Source organism: Sciurus carolinensis, chromosome 13 (genome assembly GCF_902686445.1).
Source record: "Sciurus carolinensis chromosome 13, mSciCar1.2, whole genome shotgun sequence".
NCBI lineage: Eukaryota > Metazoa > Chordata > Mammalia > Rodentia > Sciuridae > Sciurus > Sciurus carolinensis.
Window position 1 is genome coordinate 5,361,408 of NC_062225.1, and position 18,999 is coordinate 5,380,406.

At 47.3% G+C, this 18,999-nt stretch overlaps 1 protein-coding gene across 4 annotated transcripts; it reads left to right on the forward strand.

Annotated features, from left to right (window-relative positions):
* The first annotated feature begins 1,543 nt into the window (after window positions 1–1,543).
* On the forward strand, window positions 1,544–15,255 carry Znf2 (zinc finger protein 2). Of its 4 annotated transcripts, none has more exons than XM_047522332.1 (6): window positions 1,612–1,637; window positions 8,391–8,626; window positions 8,804–8,873; window positions 9,663–9,789; window positions 11,721–11,834; window positions 12,354–15,255. In XM_047522332.1, the coding sequence occupies exons 3-6, from the start codon at window positions 8,841–8,843 to the stop codon at window positions 13,358–13,360; spliced, it is 1,281 nt and encodes a 426-aa protein (XP_047378288.1). In that variant the 5' UTR covers window positions 1,612–1,637; window positions 8,391–8,626; window positions 8,804–8,840; the 3' UTR covers window positions 13,361–15,255. The 4 variants fall into 4 exon arrangements, with proteins under 4 accessions (XP_047378286.1, XP_047378288.1, XP_047378289.1 ...); XM_047522333.1 differs by lacking the exon at window positions 1,612–1,637 and adding an exon at window positions 7,563–7,851; XM_047522330.1 differs by lacking the exon at window positions 8,391–8,626 and having other exon boundaries at window positions 1,544–1,637.
* The last annotated feature ends 3,744 nt before the right edge of the window (window positions 15,256–18,999 follow it).

Here is an 18,999-nt window from a genome sequence, read left to right on the forward strand (position 1 = left end):
AGCATTCCCTCTGTGCTCCTTTACAGTTCAGTGCTTCTCCCAGTCAATCCTCTGTTCTCTGGCCCTACAGTTTTGCCTTTTCCAGAACATGTTATAAGTGGAATCATCAGGTTTGTGACCTTGTAGGACTGGCTTCTGTTACTTAGTACAAAGCCCTTCAGTCATCTTGTCATGTGGATCAACAGTGTATTCCCTTTTAGCTGTCTTTTAAGGCAGGTTGTTAGAAGGCACTACACAATATATCCACTTACATCCCATTTATTAGAATGCATGACCACACATAGTTGTAGGGAAATGAAGTCTTCATAAACTTCTGCTTTGACAGTTACTTGGGATAACAAAGCCTCGGGTGAAGGCCCTGCCAGTGGATAAGGAACTCTAGGAGGAAACCCATTTAGGAGCCCCAAAGTTTGTGCTCTCAGTATAAGGTTAAATGAATACTAAAAACCACCATTGAAAGAGAACAGCAAGAAAATATATGTCTTAGATGTCATGACTTTAATCAAGTTCTTCTCTCCTAGAACTCAGTACCACAAAGTCTGCTACAGCCTGACCCAAGGGTACCATAATTAGCCCCTGAACCTTATCCATGAGCTGTTGATCTTGGTATTAATTCTTTGCATTTTTATCCTCTAGTCTATACCTTGCATGTGCTATTCTCTGCATAGATTGCACTTACTTTCTTAAGAAAATATTCATTATTCAAATGCACTAGTTATAGGAAGAATTTTCCACCTTTCCCAGTCATAGTTGCTTCGTTGATTGTACTCCCCGTTACTGAACATACTGAACTGTATTGTAATTTCACATTCTAATGAGCTCATTTAGGGCAGCAACTCTTTTATAGTAGGCAATTTAGGTTTTTTAAGTGAAAATGTAGATTTGTTCCTGAAGTAGGATGTTTCACCTTCTTTGTGTAATTTTCAGTCTTCTCTGAAGCTCCATCTAGCTCGGTAGCTCTTAACTATCTGCGCAGTAGTCACCTGCGGATCTTTTCATACTCTTCCGGGGTTGAGCATTCCTGCCAAGCCTCCAGCCTGGGCCCTTCTGGCAGCACCAGGAGGGGAAGGCTGGTGTGTGCGCAAACTGCTGGGAGCCAGTTCCCGCCGCCCAGTTAGATACACGTCCTATCTTGGGCCCTTCTTTTCTTCCGGGGCAAACATGTGCACAGACCCTTCCTCAGGCCATAGCCCAGTCTTCAGAATCAAATTCCTGGAAGTGGACAAGCGGAAGCGGGGCCAGAGGCTGGAAATCGTCTCCGTTTTGCCCAGGACTAGGGGCTGGGCACATTTCCTCCGGACAATCTACAGATGGAGGAGGGATGTGGCATCACACGTGGGCACACTTCAGGGCGAACACACTTCTCCCGGGCGTCCGCATCCGCACCTGCGCCAGCGAAGGAGACCACCGTGGCGGGCGGGGTCCTGTCGAGTGCCGCCCGCTCTCTCAGGAGCCTGCGCTTGCGCGGTCCTCCCGTCATCTCGAGGCGCGCCGACCGCCGGGACTTCTGGGAATTGGAGTCCCGCGAACGCCGCGCTGTGATTGGATCGCGGCCGCCAAGGCCTTCGCGCAGGCGTACTGCCGTCCGGACCTGAAGCGCTATCGTCTTCCCGGGTCCCGAGCACTCTGTGCCCGAGGTGAGGGTTGCGGGTCTGTGTGTTCCAGGAGCCGAGAGAGCGCAGCGGCCAAAAGAGGGGGACACTGGGGACTCGGGGGAGGTGCTGTGGGAGAGGGCGGGCGACGCGGGCGGAGCCAGGCTGCAGACGTGTGTGGCCATGTCCCAGCTGGAGAGGTGCAAAGTTGTCCCCTGCCGTGAGCGCCGTGGCACTGTCGCCCGCGGTCTTGTGCGCGCCCACTGCGCGCCAGATCCTGGGCTTTCGGGAGGGAGGTTTGGGGCCTTTTCCGCCCCTGCCGTCCCTCCTTCCCCTAACGGGTGGCTGATGAACGTGGGCGGACTTGACACCCAGTCTGGAGTGCGCCTGCTAGTCCCTGCCTCTTTCCCGGAAAGCGCCTTACATTGGTCATCTAACCCCTGTCCTGAGTTTGTGCCCGAGTGCGTGCTTGAGGGGGTGGCTTCATGGAGGAGGTAGGATTTGATGTGGGAAAAAAATGCAAAAGAAGTACCAAAGCCTTAGGCAGGCTTGAGGGACACGACTTTGACTGGAGGGCAGTTTGAAGGAATAGCAGGGGGCACGGATGAAGAAGTGCACACCAAAGTTAGGGCACAGGGGCTCCGCATGAGACGCCGTAATCGGGCGGGATTGTGTGGGTCTGACCGGAAGACTGACAAGGGATAGTCGTTCTAGAGGTCACTAATGTCAGGGAAGCAAGCCGTTATGGACTTGAATTTCCATGGTGTTAGTGGCAGGGAAAGGGTACAAATGACATTGCAAAAGAGTAAAGGACCTGGTGGCTAGATTTGGGAGAAAAGAGAGTGAGGCATAAGAGTCTGATTTGGGACAACTGGGAGAATAACAGAACATCTGATAGAAATGTAAAGCAGGGAGAGGAATGGATGGGGAGTTGTGTAGAGCAAGGTGGTTTTGAGGTGATGCCTAACTCAAAACTTGCAGCCACTTGGATGAGTTCAGAAAAGGAGCTGGGATTGGAACTGGGAACCCTCTTTGTAAAGGAGAAAAATGGAGCCCTGGAGATGGGTGGATCTCCCCAGGGGTAGCAAGAAGAAGATCATACAAAGACTAATCTCTGGGTAGCATCCTTGTCTCTAGGGTAAAAGTGGGACAAAGGAGTCACAGGTAGACAAGTTTTAGTGTTAGGAATAAGAGTCAGACTGAAGCAGCATCAAGGCAGCTACTGTAACTGGTTGAAAAGGCAGAAACTTGTTGAAACAGTCAGAAGCTGTAGAAATGTAAAGAAAAGAAGGAAAAGATCACTGGAATTATACCAGAGTTGTCGTTTTCAAGCATGTAGTTTCAGATGTGTGAGAGGCAAGAGCCAACGACAGGGATTTGAGTGGAGTCAGTAGGTGAGCTCCTCATCCAGGAAGCTGGGTCGTGAAGGAAAACCTAAAGGAGAGCTGCTTTGCTGGAGGGAGGCTATGGGATGCAGTGAAGATGGTTTCAGCTAGAGGAGGCTTGTGTATGCTTGAAGGTGTGGAAGAAACATCTAGAGAGCTGGAAGGTGCTGGAAAAAGAGAGCCTGCATTAGCAGGTAGCACATTTTGAGGGAAAGAATAGAGAACAAAAGTTGGACAGTGGGAGTATGAAGTCAAGTCCAAGAGACAGACAGATCTGTCTTGCTGGCCTCCCACACCTTACTGCCCAGCACATAACAGGTGCTTGTTAATATTTGTTGATAGTGGTGTGAATGAATGAATGAATGGGTTGGTATTGGGTAGTAGCAGGGTAGAGAACTTTCACTTATTAGAAAAACTGTTAAGTACTTTATATGGTCCCATTTACTATTTATAACTACTCTGGAGTTAGGTAGTAAACGCCTGTAATCAATAGTTGCCTTTAGTAACTTGCCCAAAGTTTCTTGGTTAATACTAATAAACCTGCCTTCGGCATGCTTTCTACCACATGGTTCTGCCATCCTGGAGATTTGCTCTTGCAAATCTTCAGTGTAGTAGAAGACAAAGTTATGCTGAAGTCGAGTGGTAGCCGTCAAGGTTTGGAATGGGTATGCAGAAGAGAAGATGGGTTTGGAAAAGGTATGTAGCCAAGATGGGAGCCGTAGAAGCCTTTAGGCAACAGCAAGGGCTCACTTGAAGATACAAAGTGTGAATTCCAGAACATTTTCTCCAGTGATACTCTAAGATCCAAGAATAGGAAAAGGGGAAGCAGTAGAGGTGACCCTTTGCTGACAGTGACACCGTGTGACCTCGATGGGCTGGAGAGTACCGAGTGTCAGAGTGTCTACTGAAGCAACTGCTAGTGGAGTCTAGACCTGTGGGGAATGAAGCCTACCTAGCATGATGAGCCAGGGCATAGCTGCTGTTTTACTGGGGAGATTTGTGTTCAACATCATTTGCGATGTTTTCAATGCTCAGCTTATTAAAGGCATAATCTAATAAAATCTTGAAAATTATCTTTAAGCATTGAGCAATTCCAACAATAAAATTTGATTTGTTCAAAAAGTTTCAGTATTTTGGACAGCATATACAAATAACTTTGGTTCCAAAGTTCTTATTATGCTTACACTTAGACCTAAAGCAGCAACACAATGTAATTCATATTACTTTTAGCTAATGCTAACATTGACTTAGCACATTATTCAAAATGCTTTTTACATATTATCCTATGTAAGCAGCAAGATAACTGCATGCAGTCAGTACTTTTATTAATCTCATTTTGCAGATGGACAAGATGAGACAGAGGTTAGGAAACTCCTAAGGTGGCAGAGGTAGAATGAAGCACAGCTGAGTTTGATTTTAGGCAATCTGGCACCAGAGCTTCTACTCCTAATGACCGTACTCATCTGCATTTCTAAATATTAATTCTGATGTCTTCCTAGGGCTCAAGAGTAAGTATCTGGACAGCTTCCCAGGGATGGAAGAATCTTAACAGACCAGAAAGGAAAACAATACTGTCCTAGATGACACAGTTACAGGCTCTGATTATCAACTGAGGATATAGTTTGTTTATATTTGCATATATATCACTCTTTGCCTCCTCCTAAGGGGATTCAAGCCCCACTCTCTCCTTCTTAGGTTGAATTTTTTTTTTTTTTTTATAATTACACTAAACTTTTAAGTAAGATTTTTTCTTTAAGATTTTACCTGTCGCATAGGTTTTAGCTTCTGCAAACCAGTGTCCACCCTTGAGGGGCATTATTAAATAATCCAGGTCTTTCTGGCATCTTTTATTTAACTCTATGTTATGATGATATATTTTTTGTGAAAGGATATCTGCGTAGATAATAGACCAATAAACTAGAAAAATCCCCAAACTTATCCAAAAATATGATAAAGCCATTTTAGAGTTAGAAGCTAACAGACCAGTAATTTATACATATTGGTCTTGAGTTTTGGAATTTTTCAAACTTCATTGTTTCTTGTGAATATCTGGTAATTAATCATCGAACTGGAGGGCCCGTCTTAGGGAGGGAGGGTTAATTCTGCACAGTTACTTTGCCTGTTCGGAATCAGGTCGGCTTGTGGGTAGGAGCACAGCTTCTTCTGCCTCTCTCTTCTGAGTGGCCCTGGGTACTGATCTGTCCTTGTCTGGGGCATGCAGTTTCTGTTTCTGGAGTAACTTGGCTTGTCCCTGCTCCCTAGGTTTCTTTCTTTCTACTTACATGAAAGGATAAATATGTACCACAAGGATACATCTATTCTTCATCAACAGTTTTGTAATGAATGGAAAGAAAGTACTGATGTAACTGAAGACTTAAACATTTCCTTTGTATTGTATTCATTTTTGGCATACTTTCTATTAACTTTTCTATTTTGAGTTATGTCATTTGCAATACCAATATGTATAATCTGGCCAGTGGGAGCCAGAGTCATCTGGTTTTCCTGCTTCAGGATGTGGGATTGGCTCAGATTCTGTCCCCAGCTGTCCCCAGTCGCCGTCCTTCAGTCCTGCTTCCCTATTGCTTACCTCCAGGAATGGGGTCATTTTCTGCATTGCTGCTCAGATCCGTGACCCAAAAGGCATCACCTTGAGCCTCTGCTTTCAGGCTGTTGCCTGTCCTTCTTGGTATCTTGACAGTGGTTTCTCCTCTCTCCATTTTGCCCCCATTGCTTCTGCTCAGCTGCTGATCACTTCTTCCGTAATTATCAGTCTCCTCACTGGTCTCCTCCATTCTTACCTCCCCTAATCCCGTCCTGCCACAGCTACTCAAAGTGATATGGCACCTGTGTTGGGGCTCCAAGATCACCCACATTCACAGATTCACAAGACTTGGGCCTCAGCCTATAATTGTACTTGTGGCTCAGACCACGACTGCCACCCTGCAAGGACACACAGCCCCGTGGTAAGGGGGGAGGACACAGGCAGCATCTGGAGGAATCCACCTGAGACTTCACTTGGTTCTGTCCCTCCCATGAGAGGTCACGCAGAGCACATCCTTCCTCACAACAAAACAGCAGCTTGTGATGTCCCAGAGAAGCTCACTGGACGCTCAGTGTCCAAGGCTTTACTGAAGGCTGCTCACAGCACCCTCTGATTAGCACACACCCAAATGCTGAGTCCTTCAGCAGGAAAGCAGATGTTTACCCACGAACCACATTGTTTGCACACACTCTGGACCATCCTTGGCTCTTAGGAAACAGGGGATCCTTTCAACAGGGGCCAGTCTTGCAGGCAGAGCCTTCTAGGGGAGCAGTCCAGGCTGCTGTCACTTCCACACGCTCCTCTCCCTGTTGTTTTCTTGGACACCAAAGTGAAGAAGGAGATCAGGAAATATAAAGAATTGTCAGAAATAAAATTAAAATTCCTTGTGATATTACCATTTAACTCCACTTCCATTTTAACGTATTCTTCCTTTTTCTGTACACATGTGCATGCACGAATATGTGATTTTAAGATCGTGCATTCTTCACTTAATATTTTGTGAGTGTTTTTTTCATTCTGGTGTGTGTGTGTGTGTGTGTGTGTGTGTGTGTGTGTGTGTGTGTTTAAAGAAACAAAAAGTTACAGATAAAGTTGAAATTTTCTGGGTATCTGTGTGGTGCTGGGGCTCAAACCCAGGGCCCCGTGCCAGATAGGCAAGTGCTCTACCACCAGGCTGTATCCTCAGGCCAACCCCGAATTTTACAAGAAGCACTTGAGCATCCATTTTATGGAGGGTGGAGTGGAATTTTCGTGTGTGTCTTTACGGGGGTCTTAGAACCAACCCCACAGATTCTGAGGGCCACGTATGCTTCGAGGTCTTTACTACAAGTCAGTGAACTTGCATAAGCACAGTCTGACGATGATGCACCCCAGATAAAGTCCCTTCACGTCCCCAGCTGGGGCAGGGTAGTGCAAAGCTCCTTGCTGTGGCTGGCCTCTCTACTTCTCCGTCTTCCCAGCCCTGCTCACAGCCTAGGCCTGCGCTCTTCCAAACGGATTTCATTTCTTAATCCTTTCCACGTAGAGATCGACCTCTTTAGGGTTCAAAAACTGGAGGTTTTTCTGCCCCCTCGCCCTGGTCAAAGCTGCTTAGATCCTGGTTCTGCCAGGGAAGCTGCAGTGTCCCGCCCTCGCCCCCACCCCCGCTGGTCAGGGGAGCCTGTGGGGTCCTCACAATACTGCTGCCCTTACCCATCTGCAGGGAAATGCCACTTTGTTTCCCTTTCTGTCCTGTGTGCAGGGCTCCTGGCTGTAGTCAAGGGCAGTGACCCCTCCCCTTGACTATAGTAGAGCCGTGGTGAGCCACAAACCCACCTTTTCCTCTTCCCTAGCCCACCCTGCTTCCCCATTCACCCACCAACCCCAGAAATGCCTCCCAGGGACTCTCAGGGCCTGGCTCAGCACCCCCTGGAGGGACAGGCTGTCCTCTCCCGCTCCTTGACCCCCTGTCATGAACTTTTCTCTACTCATGCCTCCCACGGCCTGTGGGCTCTGCTTCCCCTGGTTCTGTGACTACTTGGGGACCTCGTGAGACTCCTTCAGCCCGTTGCCATGTGTTGTCTTGACACTACCTAGTCCTGTTCCCACAGGAGGATGTCGCCTCTCGGGCTGGATCACACCTCAGTCTCCTGGTGCTTGTTTCACCCGCTGAGTCACTGGCTGCAGGAGTGAGAGAGGGTCATGTGGTACAAACGAGGACTGCTCCTTCGGCAGGAGCTGTGAACGGGCTGTGCTTTCCTTTGAGGAGGCTGCTGGTTTTGCCGGACGTTCCGCCCACACAGTCACTTACAGAATTGCTCGTGGTTTTGTCCAGTGGACATGTCCAGTGAATGTATAAATACCATCTGAACCTTAATGCTTTTCTCTTTCCACTTTTTTAATTGGTGCATGATAGTTGTGCATATTGATGGGATTTGTTGTGACATGTTCGCTCATACACACAATGTGACAGTATCATTTGCCAATATCATTCCCCAGCACTTTGTCCTGCCTCCCCACCTCCCACCTCTTGGTCCCTTTTCTCTACTGATCTCCCTTTGATTTTTCACTAGATCTCTGCCCCCGCCCCACACACCTTTCTTTTCCTTTTTTCCTCTCTAGCTTCTGTATATGAGTGAACACATATGACCCTTGACCTCCTGAACTTGGTGTAACATAACGGTCTGTAGTTTCATCTACTTTGCTGCCATCACATCATTTCATTTTTCTTATGGCTGAATAGAACTCCGTTGTGTACACACACCACGTTTTTGCTGTCCATCCATCCTCTGATGGACACCTAGCTGGTTCCGTATTTGGCTGTTGTGAATTGTGCTGCTGTGGGCCTGGGTGTGCGGGTGTCACTATAGTAAGATGACTTGAATTCTGCAGGGTAGATACTGAGTTGTGGTGCAGCTGTGGTGATCCCACGCCTGGTCTGAGGAGCCTCCCCAAGGATTCCCACAGTGGTTGCGCTGGCCTAGCCCCCCACGGCCACCTCCTCCCCCGTGTTTATCATTACCGGGATTCTTGCTGGCTGCCATTCTGACCGTGAGCCTTCATACTCTCTTGACTGCTGGGTACAGATCTCTGTCCCAAGGATCATGTGAAAACAAGCACTGCGTGAGGTCTGACTCGGGGCATCCGTGGCCTTGGCTCCTGCCTGGGGTGGCTGGGGCTGCCCTCTGTGGGTGTTGGGCATGGGGCGGGGTCACGGCCACTGGCGTTGGAGAGCCCTCGCTTCGAGGTCAGGAGATGGCACGTTCTTCTCGTGGCTGCCTTCTCACCCACACCTGCCTCCCCAGGACTCCGCCCTTTGCTGCCAGGAGCACACAGGAGGGAATGGCTGCTGCGGTGCCACCTGCCAGGTGCCAGGTGAGGAGGACCTTCGTGTTTCTTTGTCTTCCCAGGACTGGGGATGAGCGCGGGCCTTACACATATCAGGAAGAGCTCTTCCTGAGCCGCGCTTCTGTGTTTCTGAGACATGCTAATGAGGCTCCAGAATGTCACCTTGTCTTTCTCTCTCCTGGAACTTTTGGTCAGACACCACCCGGTGGACAGAGGACTCTGCAGGGAGGACTTCCCATTTGACCTGAGGTGTCCTTTGGTGGCCATCTCTTGCCTGTCACTAGGCACACAACCCCTGCAGCCTGTGCTCTGAGTGACTCTGTCTAGAAGGTGACAACACGGGTCTGATGGGACATTTGGGGAGCAGGCCTGGTTCTGCCCTGACCCTCCCGAGTGCGTCCATGCACGAACTGAGAGTAGGCCCCAGGGTTCCGGGAAGTGCTGGGTGAGGCTGGGGGCTTGGACCATGTGTAGGGCGCCTCCGTGAGGCCCCCAGGGCCCTGACGGGAGTCCTACTGGGTGCAGACTTGCAGTCCTCATTCAAGGGCACGGAGTTGTGAATTCCCCACGGACTCACCCAGACTTCTAAAACCTGGGTAAAGATGTGGACTTCAGGCTTGGGTGACGGGATGGGGACTGATAACTCAAGCTGTGGGTGGCTGTGCGCCTCCTCCAGGGGCCTCAAAGGCCTGCTCTTTCAGAGCCATGCCCCCATGCTCCCGCCAAAACCTCCAGGGCTGTCATCTTTATGCCATCTCAGTCTGGCCCAAGTGACGATAGGGCCCACGGGTAAGGAACCATGTGATCGTGTTTCAGGGGTCTGTGACGTTTGAGGACGTGGCTGTGATTTTCACAGACGAAGAGTGGAGGCATCTGGTGCCGGTTCAGAAGGCCCTCTACAAGGCGGTGATGCTGGAGAACTACGAGAGCATCGTCTCGCTGGGTAAGGGAGCTGCAGTGCTGGGCGGGGCTGCGGAATCGGCGCCTCCCCTCCTGCTTCCACATCTGTGGACAAGATGGAAAGGCTCAGGGACATGGCTTAGGTGTGCAGCAGTGGTGGCCTTCACACCGAGCCCAGCACTGAACAGATGTGCTAGTCGACCACAGGGCCCTTGCTTAGCAACCTGCCCCCACACCACAGAGGGAGGGCCAGGACACAGAGCAGAGTGTATCCTGGAGGCAGGAAGTCGGCTGTCCAGAGGGGCTGAGTCGAAGAGTTACCTGTGCCCAGGTCTTCTCCCAACCAGGTGACATCCTCAGCTCTGGCCTGACAACTAAGTGGTGGGCACAGGACCATCTTGCTGGCTGGAGATTTCCCCTCATGAAAACCAGAGGGAGGAAAAGAAGTGTCTCCTTCAACAGGAGAGGATGTTGGCGGGGACACAGCATTGTGTGTCTGTAGGTCACCAGAGGGGTGTTTGATTTTGAACGTTTGCCTTGAGGACAGGCTTAGAGATGTGCCCACAGGAGGCACTTTGGAATTATAAAGATTTGTGTGACGGGGTGATTAAGAGCTGTTGCTGATGTCAGGTGTTGACGAGAAGTAGCGTGGGCCCCTGTTGATAACGAGAACCTCTCAGGAGCGTCACAGATGTACACTGAAGCTGGGCACAGGGCACACAACTGAGGTCCCAGCCACTCAGGAGGCTGAGGCAGGAGGCTCACTTGAACCCAGAAGTTCAAGACCAGCCTGGGCAACAGAGCAAGGCTCCATCCAGAAGCTGAAAAAGCACATAGATTCAGAAGCTGACTGAAAATAAGCAGATGATGACAGTAAGGCAGATTTCATATAAAGCAGGTCAAAAAAGCAAGCGTTCACGATCCTCAATTAGCTTCAGCAGCCACACAGTGTCCCAAATGAATAGGATGTTCAGAAGACGTCAAGGGACTCTGCTGAGTCTCTGCCACAGGCTTTGGCAGATGAAGTGTGGGAGCATAGAGTTCCTTAGGTCAGAGTCAAGAAGCCACAGAGGTGTGGGCAAGGCCACTTTGTCAGCAGAGAATCAGCACCCAGCTGGGTGGAGGACCCTGGGGCCAGTGAGAATGCACCTCTCTTTCCTGAGGTGGGGCCCCCTACAAGGGAAGGCTGGAGCTCAAGCCCATTTTTAGGAGGGGCTCTGTTTATGTGTTTGTTTTTAATGTAACTAAAAATGATAGGTCTGCTTGCAGGAATTGATCCTAAGGAAATAATAGATGCAGATATTCATTATACTATTGTGTGTTAGCAGCAGAACATTAAAACAGTCTGAAATGTCTGTCAGCAGGTGACTCATCAGATGTTAGGTTATTCCATACAGTGCACTGTCATGTAGTCAGATGCTAATAGAAATAATTTCATTATTAAGTGAAAAATCCAGTTTACAAATCAGTACCATTCCATTCTCCAATTTTAGCAGAATGTATCTCTGAGTACATTTCAGCATCAAATGAATAGAAAGAAAAAAAGAATATAAAGTACGAAAGGTGATTTTTCTTTTTAGTTGTACTTACCTCTGATTTTCCTGCAATGAACAATTGACTTATTTCAAAAAGCATAATAATAAATGTAAATAAACAAAACTGAGCACTTTTCCTTATGCTTTCTACTCAAAATGATCTTTCTTTCTTCTCACCTCCCTGAGCCAAGCACCTTCACCCCACAGTGCCCAGGCGGGAAGCTTCCTACCCACTCCATGTGAATTCAAGAGGATTGCCGATTGCTCTTTTCTAGAGCCTCAGGCCTGACTCCCCTCAGAGGCTCCTCTGCATTGTGCTGTGCATTCTGGCCTTTTGCATTGTCTCTCTGGAAAACCTGGAGGCCAGGACTCAGCTTTGGAGTAGCTGCGTATTTTCATCACATACAACCACCTGGCTTCTTTCTTTCTCCATGAGCAGGACTTCCAGTTCTTCGACCTGATGTGATTTTTCAGTTGAAGAGAGGGATTGTGCCGTGGATAGAGGGTCTTCATGGATCTGAGGAGAGAGAGTGTCCAGAGGGTGTCTCTCTAGGTAAACTGAGTAGGAACAGGTCGGGGCAGAGTTTTGTTTTATTTTGTGTTTGTTATTCAGGTGGGTGGGAGGAACATTGGTATCACCTTTGCCCCTTGGTCAGGTCTTCTGCTGTAGAGCTTATTTTATGTCACCTATCAGCTCTCCCTAGTCTCTGCTACACCTCAAAGTGTTGTTCATCTCTTTTCACCAGCCACTGATTTCTCAGGTCCATCACCTTGCCCGTTCACACTCTGGTACTTCTGTTGGTCCCTGTGCTCTCCTCTCAGTGTACTCTCTTAGCCATCCTGGCTGTACTCCCCATGGACATCCTCCTGTATTCTCAATGCCTGCTGTCAGAGCTCTGCCCTGCATTCTGCCTCATTCCCACATCTCAGGCTTTCCCTGGAGTGAGACCATGGGAGTGAGCAATGCTGTGCCTGTGTGTTACTTTCAGGATTATCATAGTTCCTCTTCTTTCCCCGGGAACATTTCCTAGCCCAGGGAAGAAACCACATCTGTGTCTTCTCTTTGTTCCAGTCTGGGAGACCAAGCCTGAGATTCAGGATGCTTCAGAAGAAGATAAACCAGAAGAAACATGGAGGGGAAGCCTTGACAGGCAAAGTCCTCCATGTCCTAAACTTGCAGATCAGGCACCAGAGGGTGGGTTGGAAATGGAGAAGGAAAGGCCCACAGTGGGACCTTGCAAGAAACCCCCGTCCCGGGATCCAAGCTTGCAGCGAGGGTCAGCCCCACCCAAGAAAGCCCTCCCTAGAGAGAGAGACCAGGAGTGCAGCAACTGTGGGAAGACGTTCTTTGACCACTCCTCGCTGGTGCGTCACCAGAGGACTCACACCGGAGAGAAGCCCTACGACTGTCAGGAGTGTGGCAAGGCCTTCAGTCACAGGAGCAGCCTCAGCAGACATCTGATGTCGCACACCGGGGAGAGCCCCTATGAGTGCAGCGCGTGTGGCAAGGCCTTCTTTGACCGGTCATCCCTCACTGTGCACCAGCGGATTCACACGGGAGAGAAACCCTTCAAGTGCAGTGAGTGTGGGAAAGCCTTCTTCGACCGCTCGTCCCTCACCCGACACCAGAGAATTCACACTGGAGAAAGTCCTTATGAGTGTCGTCAGTGTGGGAAGGCCTTTAGCCAGAAGAGCATTCTTACTCGCCATCAGCTCATCCACACGGGCAGGAAGCCCTATGAATGTAACGAGTGTGGGAAAGCCTTCTATGGTGTCTCATCCCTGAACAGACATCAAAAAGCTCATGCTGGGGAGCCACGCTATCAGTGCGGTGAGTGTGGGAAAGCCTTCTTTGACCGCTCCTCCCTTACACAGCATCAGAAGATCCATACTGGAGACAAGCCATATGAGTGTGGCGAGTGTGGGAAAGCCTTCAGCCAGCGGTGCCGCCTCACACGGCATCAGAGAGTTCACACCGGGGAGAAGCCCTTCGAGTGCAGCGTGTGTGGGAAAGTCTTCAGCTCCAAATCCTCAGTTATTCAACATCAGCGGCGTTATGCAAAACAGGGAATAGACTGAGTTGGGCGGAAGCTTGAGTCAGGCAAAGGAGCACCGTACAAATACAAGATAGGCCTCTCCTGTCGCAAGCAAACCCAGCATTTGCTCATTCTGCCCACTCCAGCTACCATTCTTTTGCCCTGCCCTGCCTCTGCTCCACAGTTTGAGGAAGCACTCTGTATCTACTGTGGTGTAGAACTGATGTGGGATGCAGAAGTTAGGAAATGACACTGCAGATTCAAAATGTTTAGAGGGACTGGGCATGCAGCTCATTGGTAGAGCGCCTGCCTAGCATGTACAAGGCCAGTTGTGGATTTGGATTTGATCCCCAGCATTACAAAAAAAAACAAAAAACAAAACGAAAACTTTAAATAACTGGAGGCTGCAACAGGGGGAGGAAGGCAGTTATACCAGAGCAGCACTGTTTTTTCAGAGCAATTGTTTTTATAACTGTTAGTCCCTCTCTTAGAGCTTTTTTGGGCCCTGACCTTGTCCTCTTCTGCCCCAGATTTTAGATCTCTTAATACTACTACTAGTAGGTAGCACTTATTGAGCACTTATTATGGGGTAAACACTCAGCTAAGAGTTTTACAAGGACTGGATTGATTGATCCTTTCACCAGCTCTGTGAAATAGGTACTGTTGCTGTGTACATTTTACAGATGAGCACACTGGAGCTCAGTGAGAGTAAATAACATGCCCAAGCTGACACGGCTGTTGAAAGGTGAGGCCAGGTCTTGAGTGCAGGTCTTCCTTCAAAGTTTATTCTCTTCACCATTATGCTTTAAGGTTTGTTTTATAATTTATGTACATGTGTTATATCCTCAGCTAGGTTGTAAGCACTCAGAAGTGTGACCTACGTGTCTTTGTATCTCACTTAGTGCCTTGCAAGTAACAGGTGTCCAATACATATTTATCTGAGCAAATATCAAGTTCTCTCCATTCAGAACCTCTCTTGGATTCATGACCTTTCTCTCAGTTTTCACAGCCTAGTCCATACCTTTATTGTCCCAGGCTCCCATGACAATAATAGTCACTTCCTAATTCTAGTTCTTCACTCTACATGACTGAAGAGGGTATGCTGAGCTGTGCTGTGGTAACAAACAACCCTCAATTAACAAAGATGTATGTCTCACATCCAGTCTGTCTCATCCCTTCTTCATCATTTAGAATATTTGACCTCCAAAATCACCATGAAGAGAAAGCAGGAAGAACTTTGAGGTATTTTTAAGTACCAGGATTACATCACTTGTGCTCATATCTAACAAGCCAGAATCCTGCACCTAGCAGCTCAGAATGTAAATGGGCACCTTGGTGTTTGGGTAACACCAGGGACCACTATCACAATTACGTTGTGCATTTAGCTTTTATGTCAGTCTCCATGTGACCTCTTCCTGTCCATCATTGCCTACTCAACCTAAAATACCTCCCTATTTAATGGAAACTTCAATGAACATTTAAGATCTGCCTTAATGCAGTTCCCATCACCAAACTTTATATACATACTCCCAAACTCTTCTACTCCCTGAACCCAGCCCTTTATTTCTGTTTTATTGAAGGTCAGGCACTAGGCAAGCTGGACTCAGGGCATCTGTAGCCCCTGTTGGGGTGAAGCCTGGGAGAGTACATGGTTCTGAAAGGCTGTGGACTCAGGTCCCATGAATCCCAGTGGGTCAAAATCATTTTCCCCAGATGTGAAGGATTCAAGAAGTTGAGTTGCCACAGAACCCTCCCAACCTGTTCATGTTAATCTTGGTTCCCCTTAGAGCAGAAGGAGACGGGGAAGACTGTTCACGTATGGGCTTCTGAAACAACCTGAAGAAAACCGTGTCACAGAACCTACCTGTGGGGGTGGATAATCTCTGATACAGTTTAACAATCAAGGTCAAGCCGAAAATAAAAGGAACGATTGACAAACTTGGCTGCAGACTGTCTCTGAATCTCTCTTTTACTGTCTTGTTCAAGACATATCAGGGGTCTTGTATTTCCCAAGAGGTTCCACCATTGTCAGCAAGATAAGATTGGAACAAATTCAGAATTCTAGTGGATTTCCCCCCATGTTTCCCCATTCACAATACAGACCACACTTACTGAACCTCCTCACTACACATCTAGTGTCAGAATGCAGCCGTGGTAAGCAAGCATCAGAGGCCTCCCGTGGACTTTTGAGTATACCGATGACTAACAGTGGGGATGTAAATTCAATAGTCTGCCCTCTGTTCCCTTTTTAAATTTGGTGGTGTGCAGAGCATTTTCTAAAATGTGAACTCTGTTCCATCTATTGCTAAAAATTGAGGAAAGAGCCATTTTACCTTTTAATAGATATCCCCCACTATGCTTTGCAGTTGTAGAGGCCTTACATTTTAGCTTCACCTACTGGTCATTAGTAGGATCAAATCTTGGAATCAGAAATTGATCAACTGAAGTAGGTCAGTATTCTTAGATATAAGGTGAAAAGACAATAGTGTTCATAGGGCTTGAACCTAAGACTTTAAAATGATTTCAAAGAAATGAAATAATTATCTCTGGTGCCAGATAAGCCCTATCTAAATTTTAAGAGAGAGTTACCATCCAAATGAACAGAGGCACTGCATGGATCAGCTCCTCAGACTGAAGGTTTGGCAATGCTAGAGAACCTGGAGATGAGCTGTGTCACTCAGCTTACTGTTGCTCTGACAAATGCCTGAGATAGTCACCTCAGAAAAGGTTTATTTTATCTCATAGTGTTGAAGGTTTCAGTCCACATTCCGTTGGCCCCATCACTTTGGGCCTGGGGCAGGTCAGCAGTGTAGAAGTGTCTGGGATGAGAAAGGGGAAAAGGGTGGGGTCTCACAATGTCCTTTGAAGGCATGTCCCAATGACCTGAAGACCTTCCACTAGGCCCCACCTCTTAAAATTTCCACCACCATCCAACAGTACCAAACTGAGGACCAAGTGTTTACATGAACCTTTAGGACATCATCCCAGATTCAAACCATAACAGAAGATGGTAGATGGAGAAAACCTGGAACCTGCAGCCTTGGACAGACAATTGGCAGGACCAATTGCAAAAATTGATCTGGGGTGTCAGGATGACAGGATGGTCAGAAAGACAGTTGGCCAGTTCAAATGCACCCACCCTCTCACTCTACCTAGACCTAGGTAGGCATCTAAGAATAAGTTTACCCCCGCTGCAAGTCTTACATAATAAATAGGACAGAGCTAAGGAAGGCTGCCAGGTGCCGGCCAACAGACAACATCAGTATTTTCATTTTCAGTAAGAAGTCAGAACCAAGACTCCTGAGGAAGCCTAAGAGATCGCCTGCAATGAATGCCAAGGTCCTAAGTGGTTTATGTTAGTGAGACAAGACTCCTATGGAAGTAGACAGAAGCCAAAGTGAAGTGTAATAGGGTAATAGGGTACCTTGGGAGAGTTCTAGCCTGAAATGCATTTATAAAAGGGCAAATGTTCTGGAAAGATAGATAACTAGCTCATACTGATGGCAGAAAAATGAAGATCATATGGCACCCATGTGGGAAGTTAAGGACACAGTCCTGGCTCTGGAAAATGGCAGCACCCTTGCCCTCCAGAACTCCATCCCAGGTCAGTGTGGTGTGCAGAGACTCAGAGCTCTATTCCCCAGGTGTTTTAGATCACTGCTGTCCAATAGTAATAAAGTGCTATCACATTTTAAAAAGTGAAGTTGAATCTTTTCACATTTTATTTCATTTGATATTTGAATTTCATGTGAAATTTCAAATATAATTTCAATATGAAATCCATATAAAAATATCTTAGTCTTTTAAAGTTATTCTTTTTAAAAAGAAAATGTAAATCATCTTACCCTTTTTTTCTGCCTTTAAACTGTTCTTGAAAGCTGGTGAATATTTTATTCTTATAGCCTGTCTCAGATTTGGACTAGCCAGGTTTCAAGTGTTCAGTAGCACACATGGTTAGCAGTTACCGTACTGGACAGTACTGTTTTGGACAATCCCAGGGACTTTTAGAAGTAAAAGGCAAAGGGGTTATTTGGTTCCTGGAGATGTTAACATGGCAAGCACTGTGCTCCTGGATAAGGGAGTCTTTTGCTTCTAGGAGGACAAGTGACAGTGACATTTAGGCCTGGGAAGTCTGTTGTCACCGTCCATCCCTCCTCATCATCTAGTCACATGTCTGACTCCGTTGTTCCCTCTGAGCTGGATTAGGACTTGAGGGGGAAAGAGATTGTACTTAATGAACTTCTGACACCCTATCAGGGAAGTGGAGGAGGAAGTCCATATGGTTACCAGTGGTGAAAACAAGAAAGGTGTCATGTGATTGTTTCATATTCTGAGCAGGATATTAGAATCCATTTGTGATGATTCTGGGGAGGAGGGAAAATGCTCTATCAGAATGGGCAAATTACAAAGAGTGAAGGATGCTGGCATGAGTGTGCCCAACAGAAAGCTTGCAGCTCTCCCACTACCCCAAAATTGTAAATATAAAATAGCAAGGATGATTATGGTCATGATGATGGAGTTGGAAGGCAGGGGGGTGATTTTTCCATGATTTATGATACCTTGGGTTAACTGGTCAAAAAGCCAGATCCTGGAAATAACTGCCATAGCTATTATAGAAAAGTTAACAAAGGGGTCCACTGTAGTCAGTTCTGAGCTTCACTTGTTTCTGCCTTGGAAGATTCTCATAAGTCATTTCTTGATGGACAGGCTGTCACTCTTCTAGCTAACACATTCTCTATGCCCCTGCCATCAATCCACTAGTAATGTTAATTTAACTTCCTTTATTGCTTTTACTCTTCTGCCACTGAGATATATTTTTGTAATATATCATAATCTGATGAAGCAATATTTAAATAAAGTACTGATATTATTCATTATATTAATAAGTTAATGTCTGTCGAAAAGAGAAGGGAGAAAAACTCACCTGTAAGGTCACCAGGTTGGTCACTGCTGTGGAAAACCAAACCTCCATCCCACTAGGACCTGGGGAATTAGGCTGAATGACCCTAAGAATTGTCTACTTTTGATATGGAAAAGGGGAGCTTTTATCTGCCAGCTCAAATTCTCCACTGGTCAAGTGTTGCTTCATGAACACCATGAGTTTCTGTCAGCACTCTCCTGCAGAGTTGAAGAAACTCCAGAGCAGGAAGAACTACAGGGTGTAGCTGAGATGAGGTGTTATCTCACCATACCCGTGCAAGTTGTTGAAGAACCATGAGGTAAGGAAGGATCATCAAAGGAGAATGAGTAGGAGACTGGGAGGCAAGAGAAGACCAAGAGAGAGTACTGTCATAGAAGTCAAAAGAAAAGACTTTTAAGAAAGAGGAACTAGTCAAAAAGCCCTGATGTTGCCAAGAGACCAAAGAGGACAAAGCCCAAGAAATGTCCACTGGGGTTTATCAATGACTTGGATGGTGGTGCCAAAGTCATAGTGGAATGGATCTGGTTAAGAACTGAGTGGGAAGTGGAATGAGTAAATGGTGCACATCTATGGTGCACTGTACTTTGGCTTTGATGGGAAGGAGAGAGGTAGCTGGAGGGGGATGTGAGACTGAGGGAAGAATTCCCTAAAAACAGAAGAGCTGTGTAGCCCGATGGAATGTGATAGAGAATCCAGAAATAAAACGTCCATACATGGTCAAATTATTTTGGACTCCAAAACCATTTATTGGGGAAAAGACA

What these genes read in the sequence shown, in the direction of transcription:
- Znf2 (XM_047522330.1), top strand. Translation starts at nt 8,841, where the DNA reads ATGGCTGCTGCGGTGCCACCTGCCAGGTGCCAG. An exon ending in CGAGAGCATCGTCTCGCTGG is followed by an intron (nt 9,790 to 11,720) that starts GTAAGGGAGCTG and finishes CTCCATGAGCAG; the next exon opens with GACTTCCAGTTCTTCGACCT. An exon ending in TCCAGAGGGTGTCTCTCTAG is followed by an intron (nt 11,835 to 12,353) that starts GTAAACTGAGTA and finishes TCTTTGTTCCAG; the next exon opens with TCTGGGAGACCAAGCCTGAG.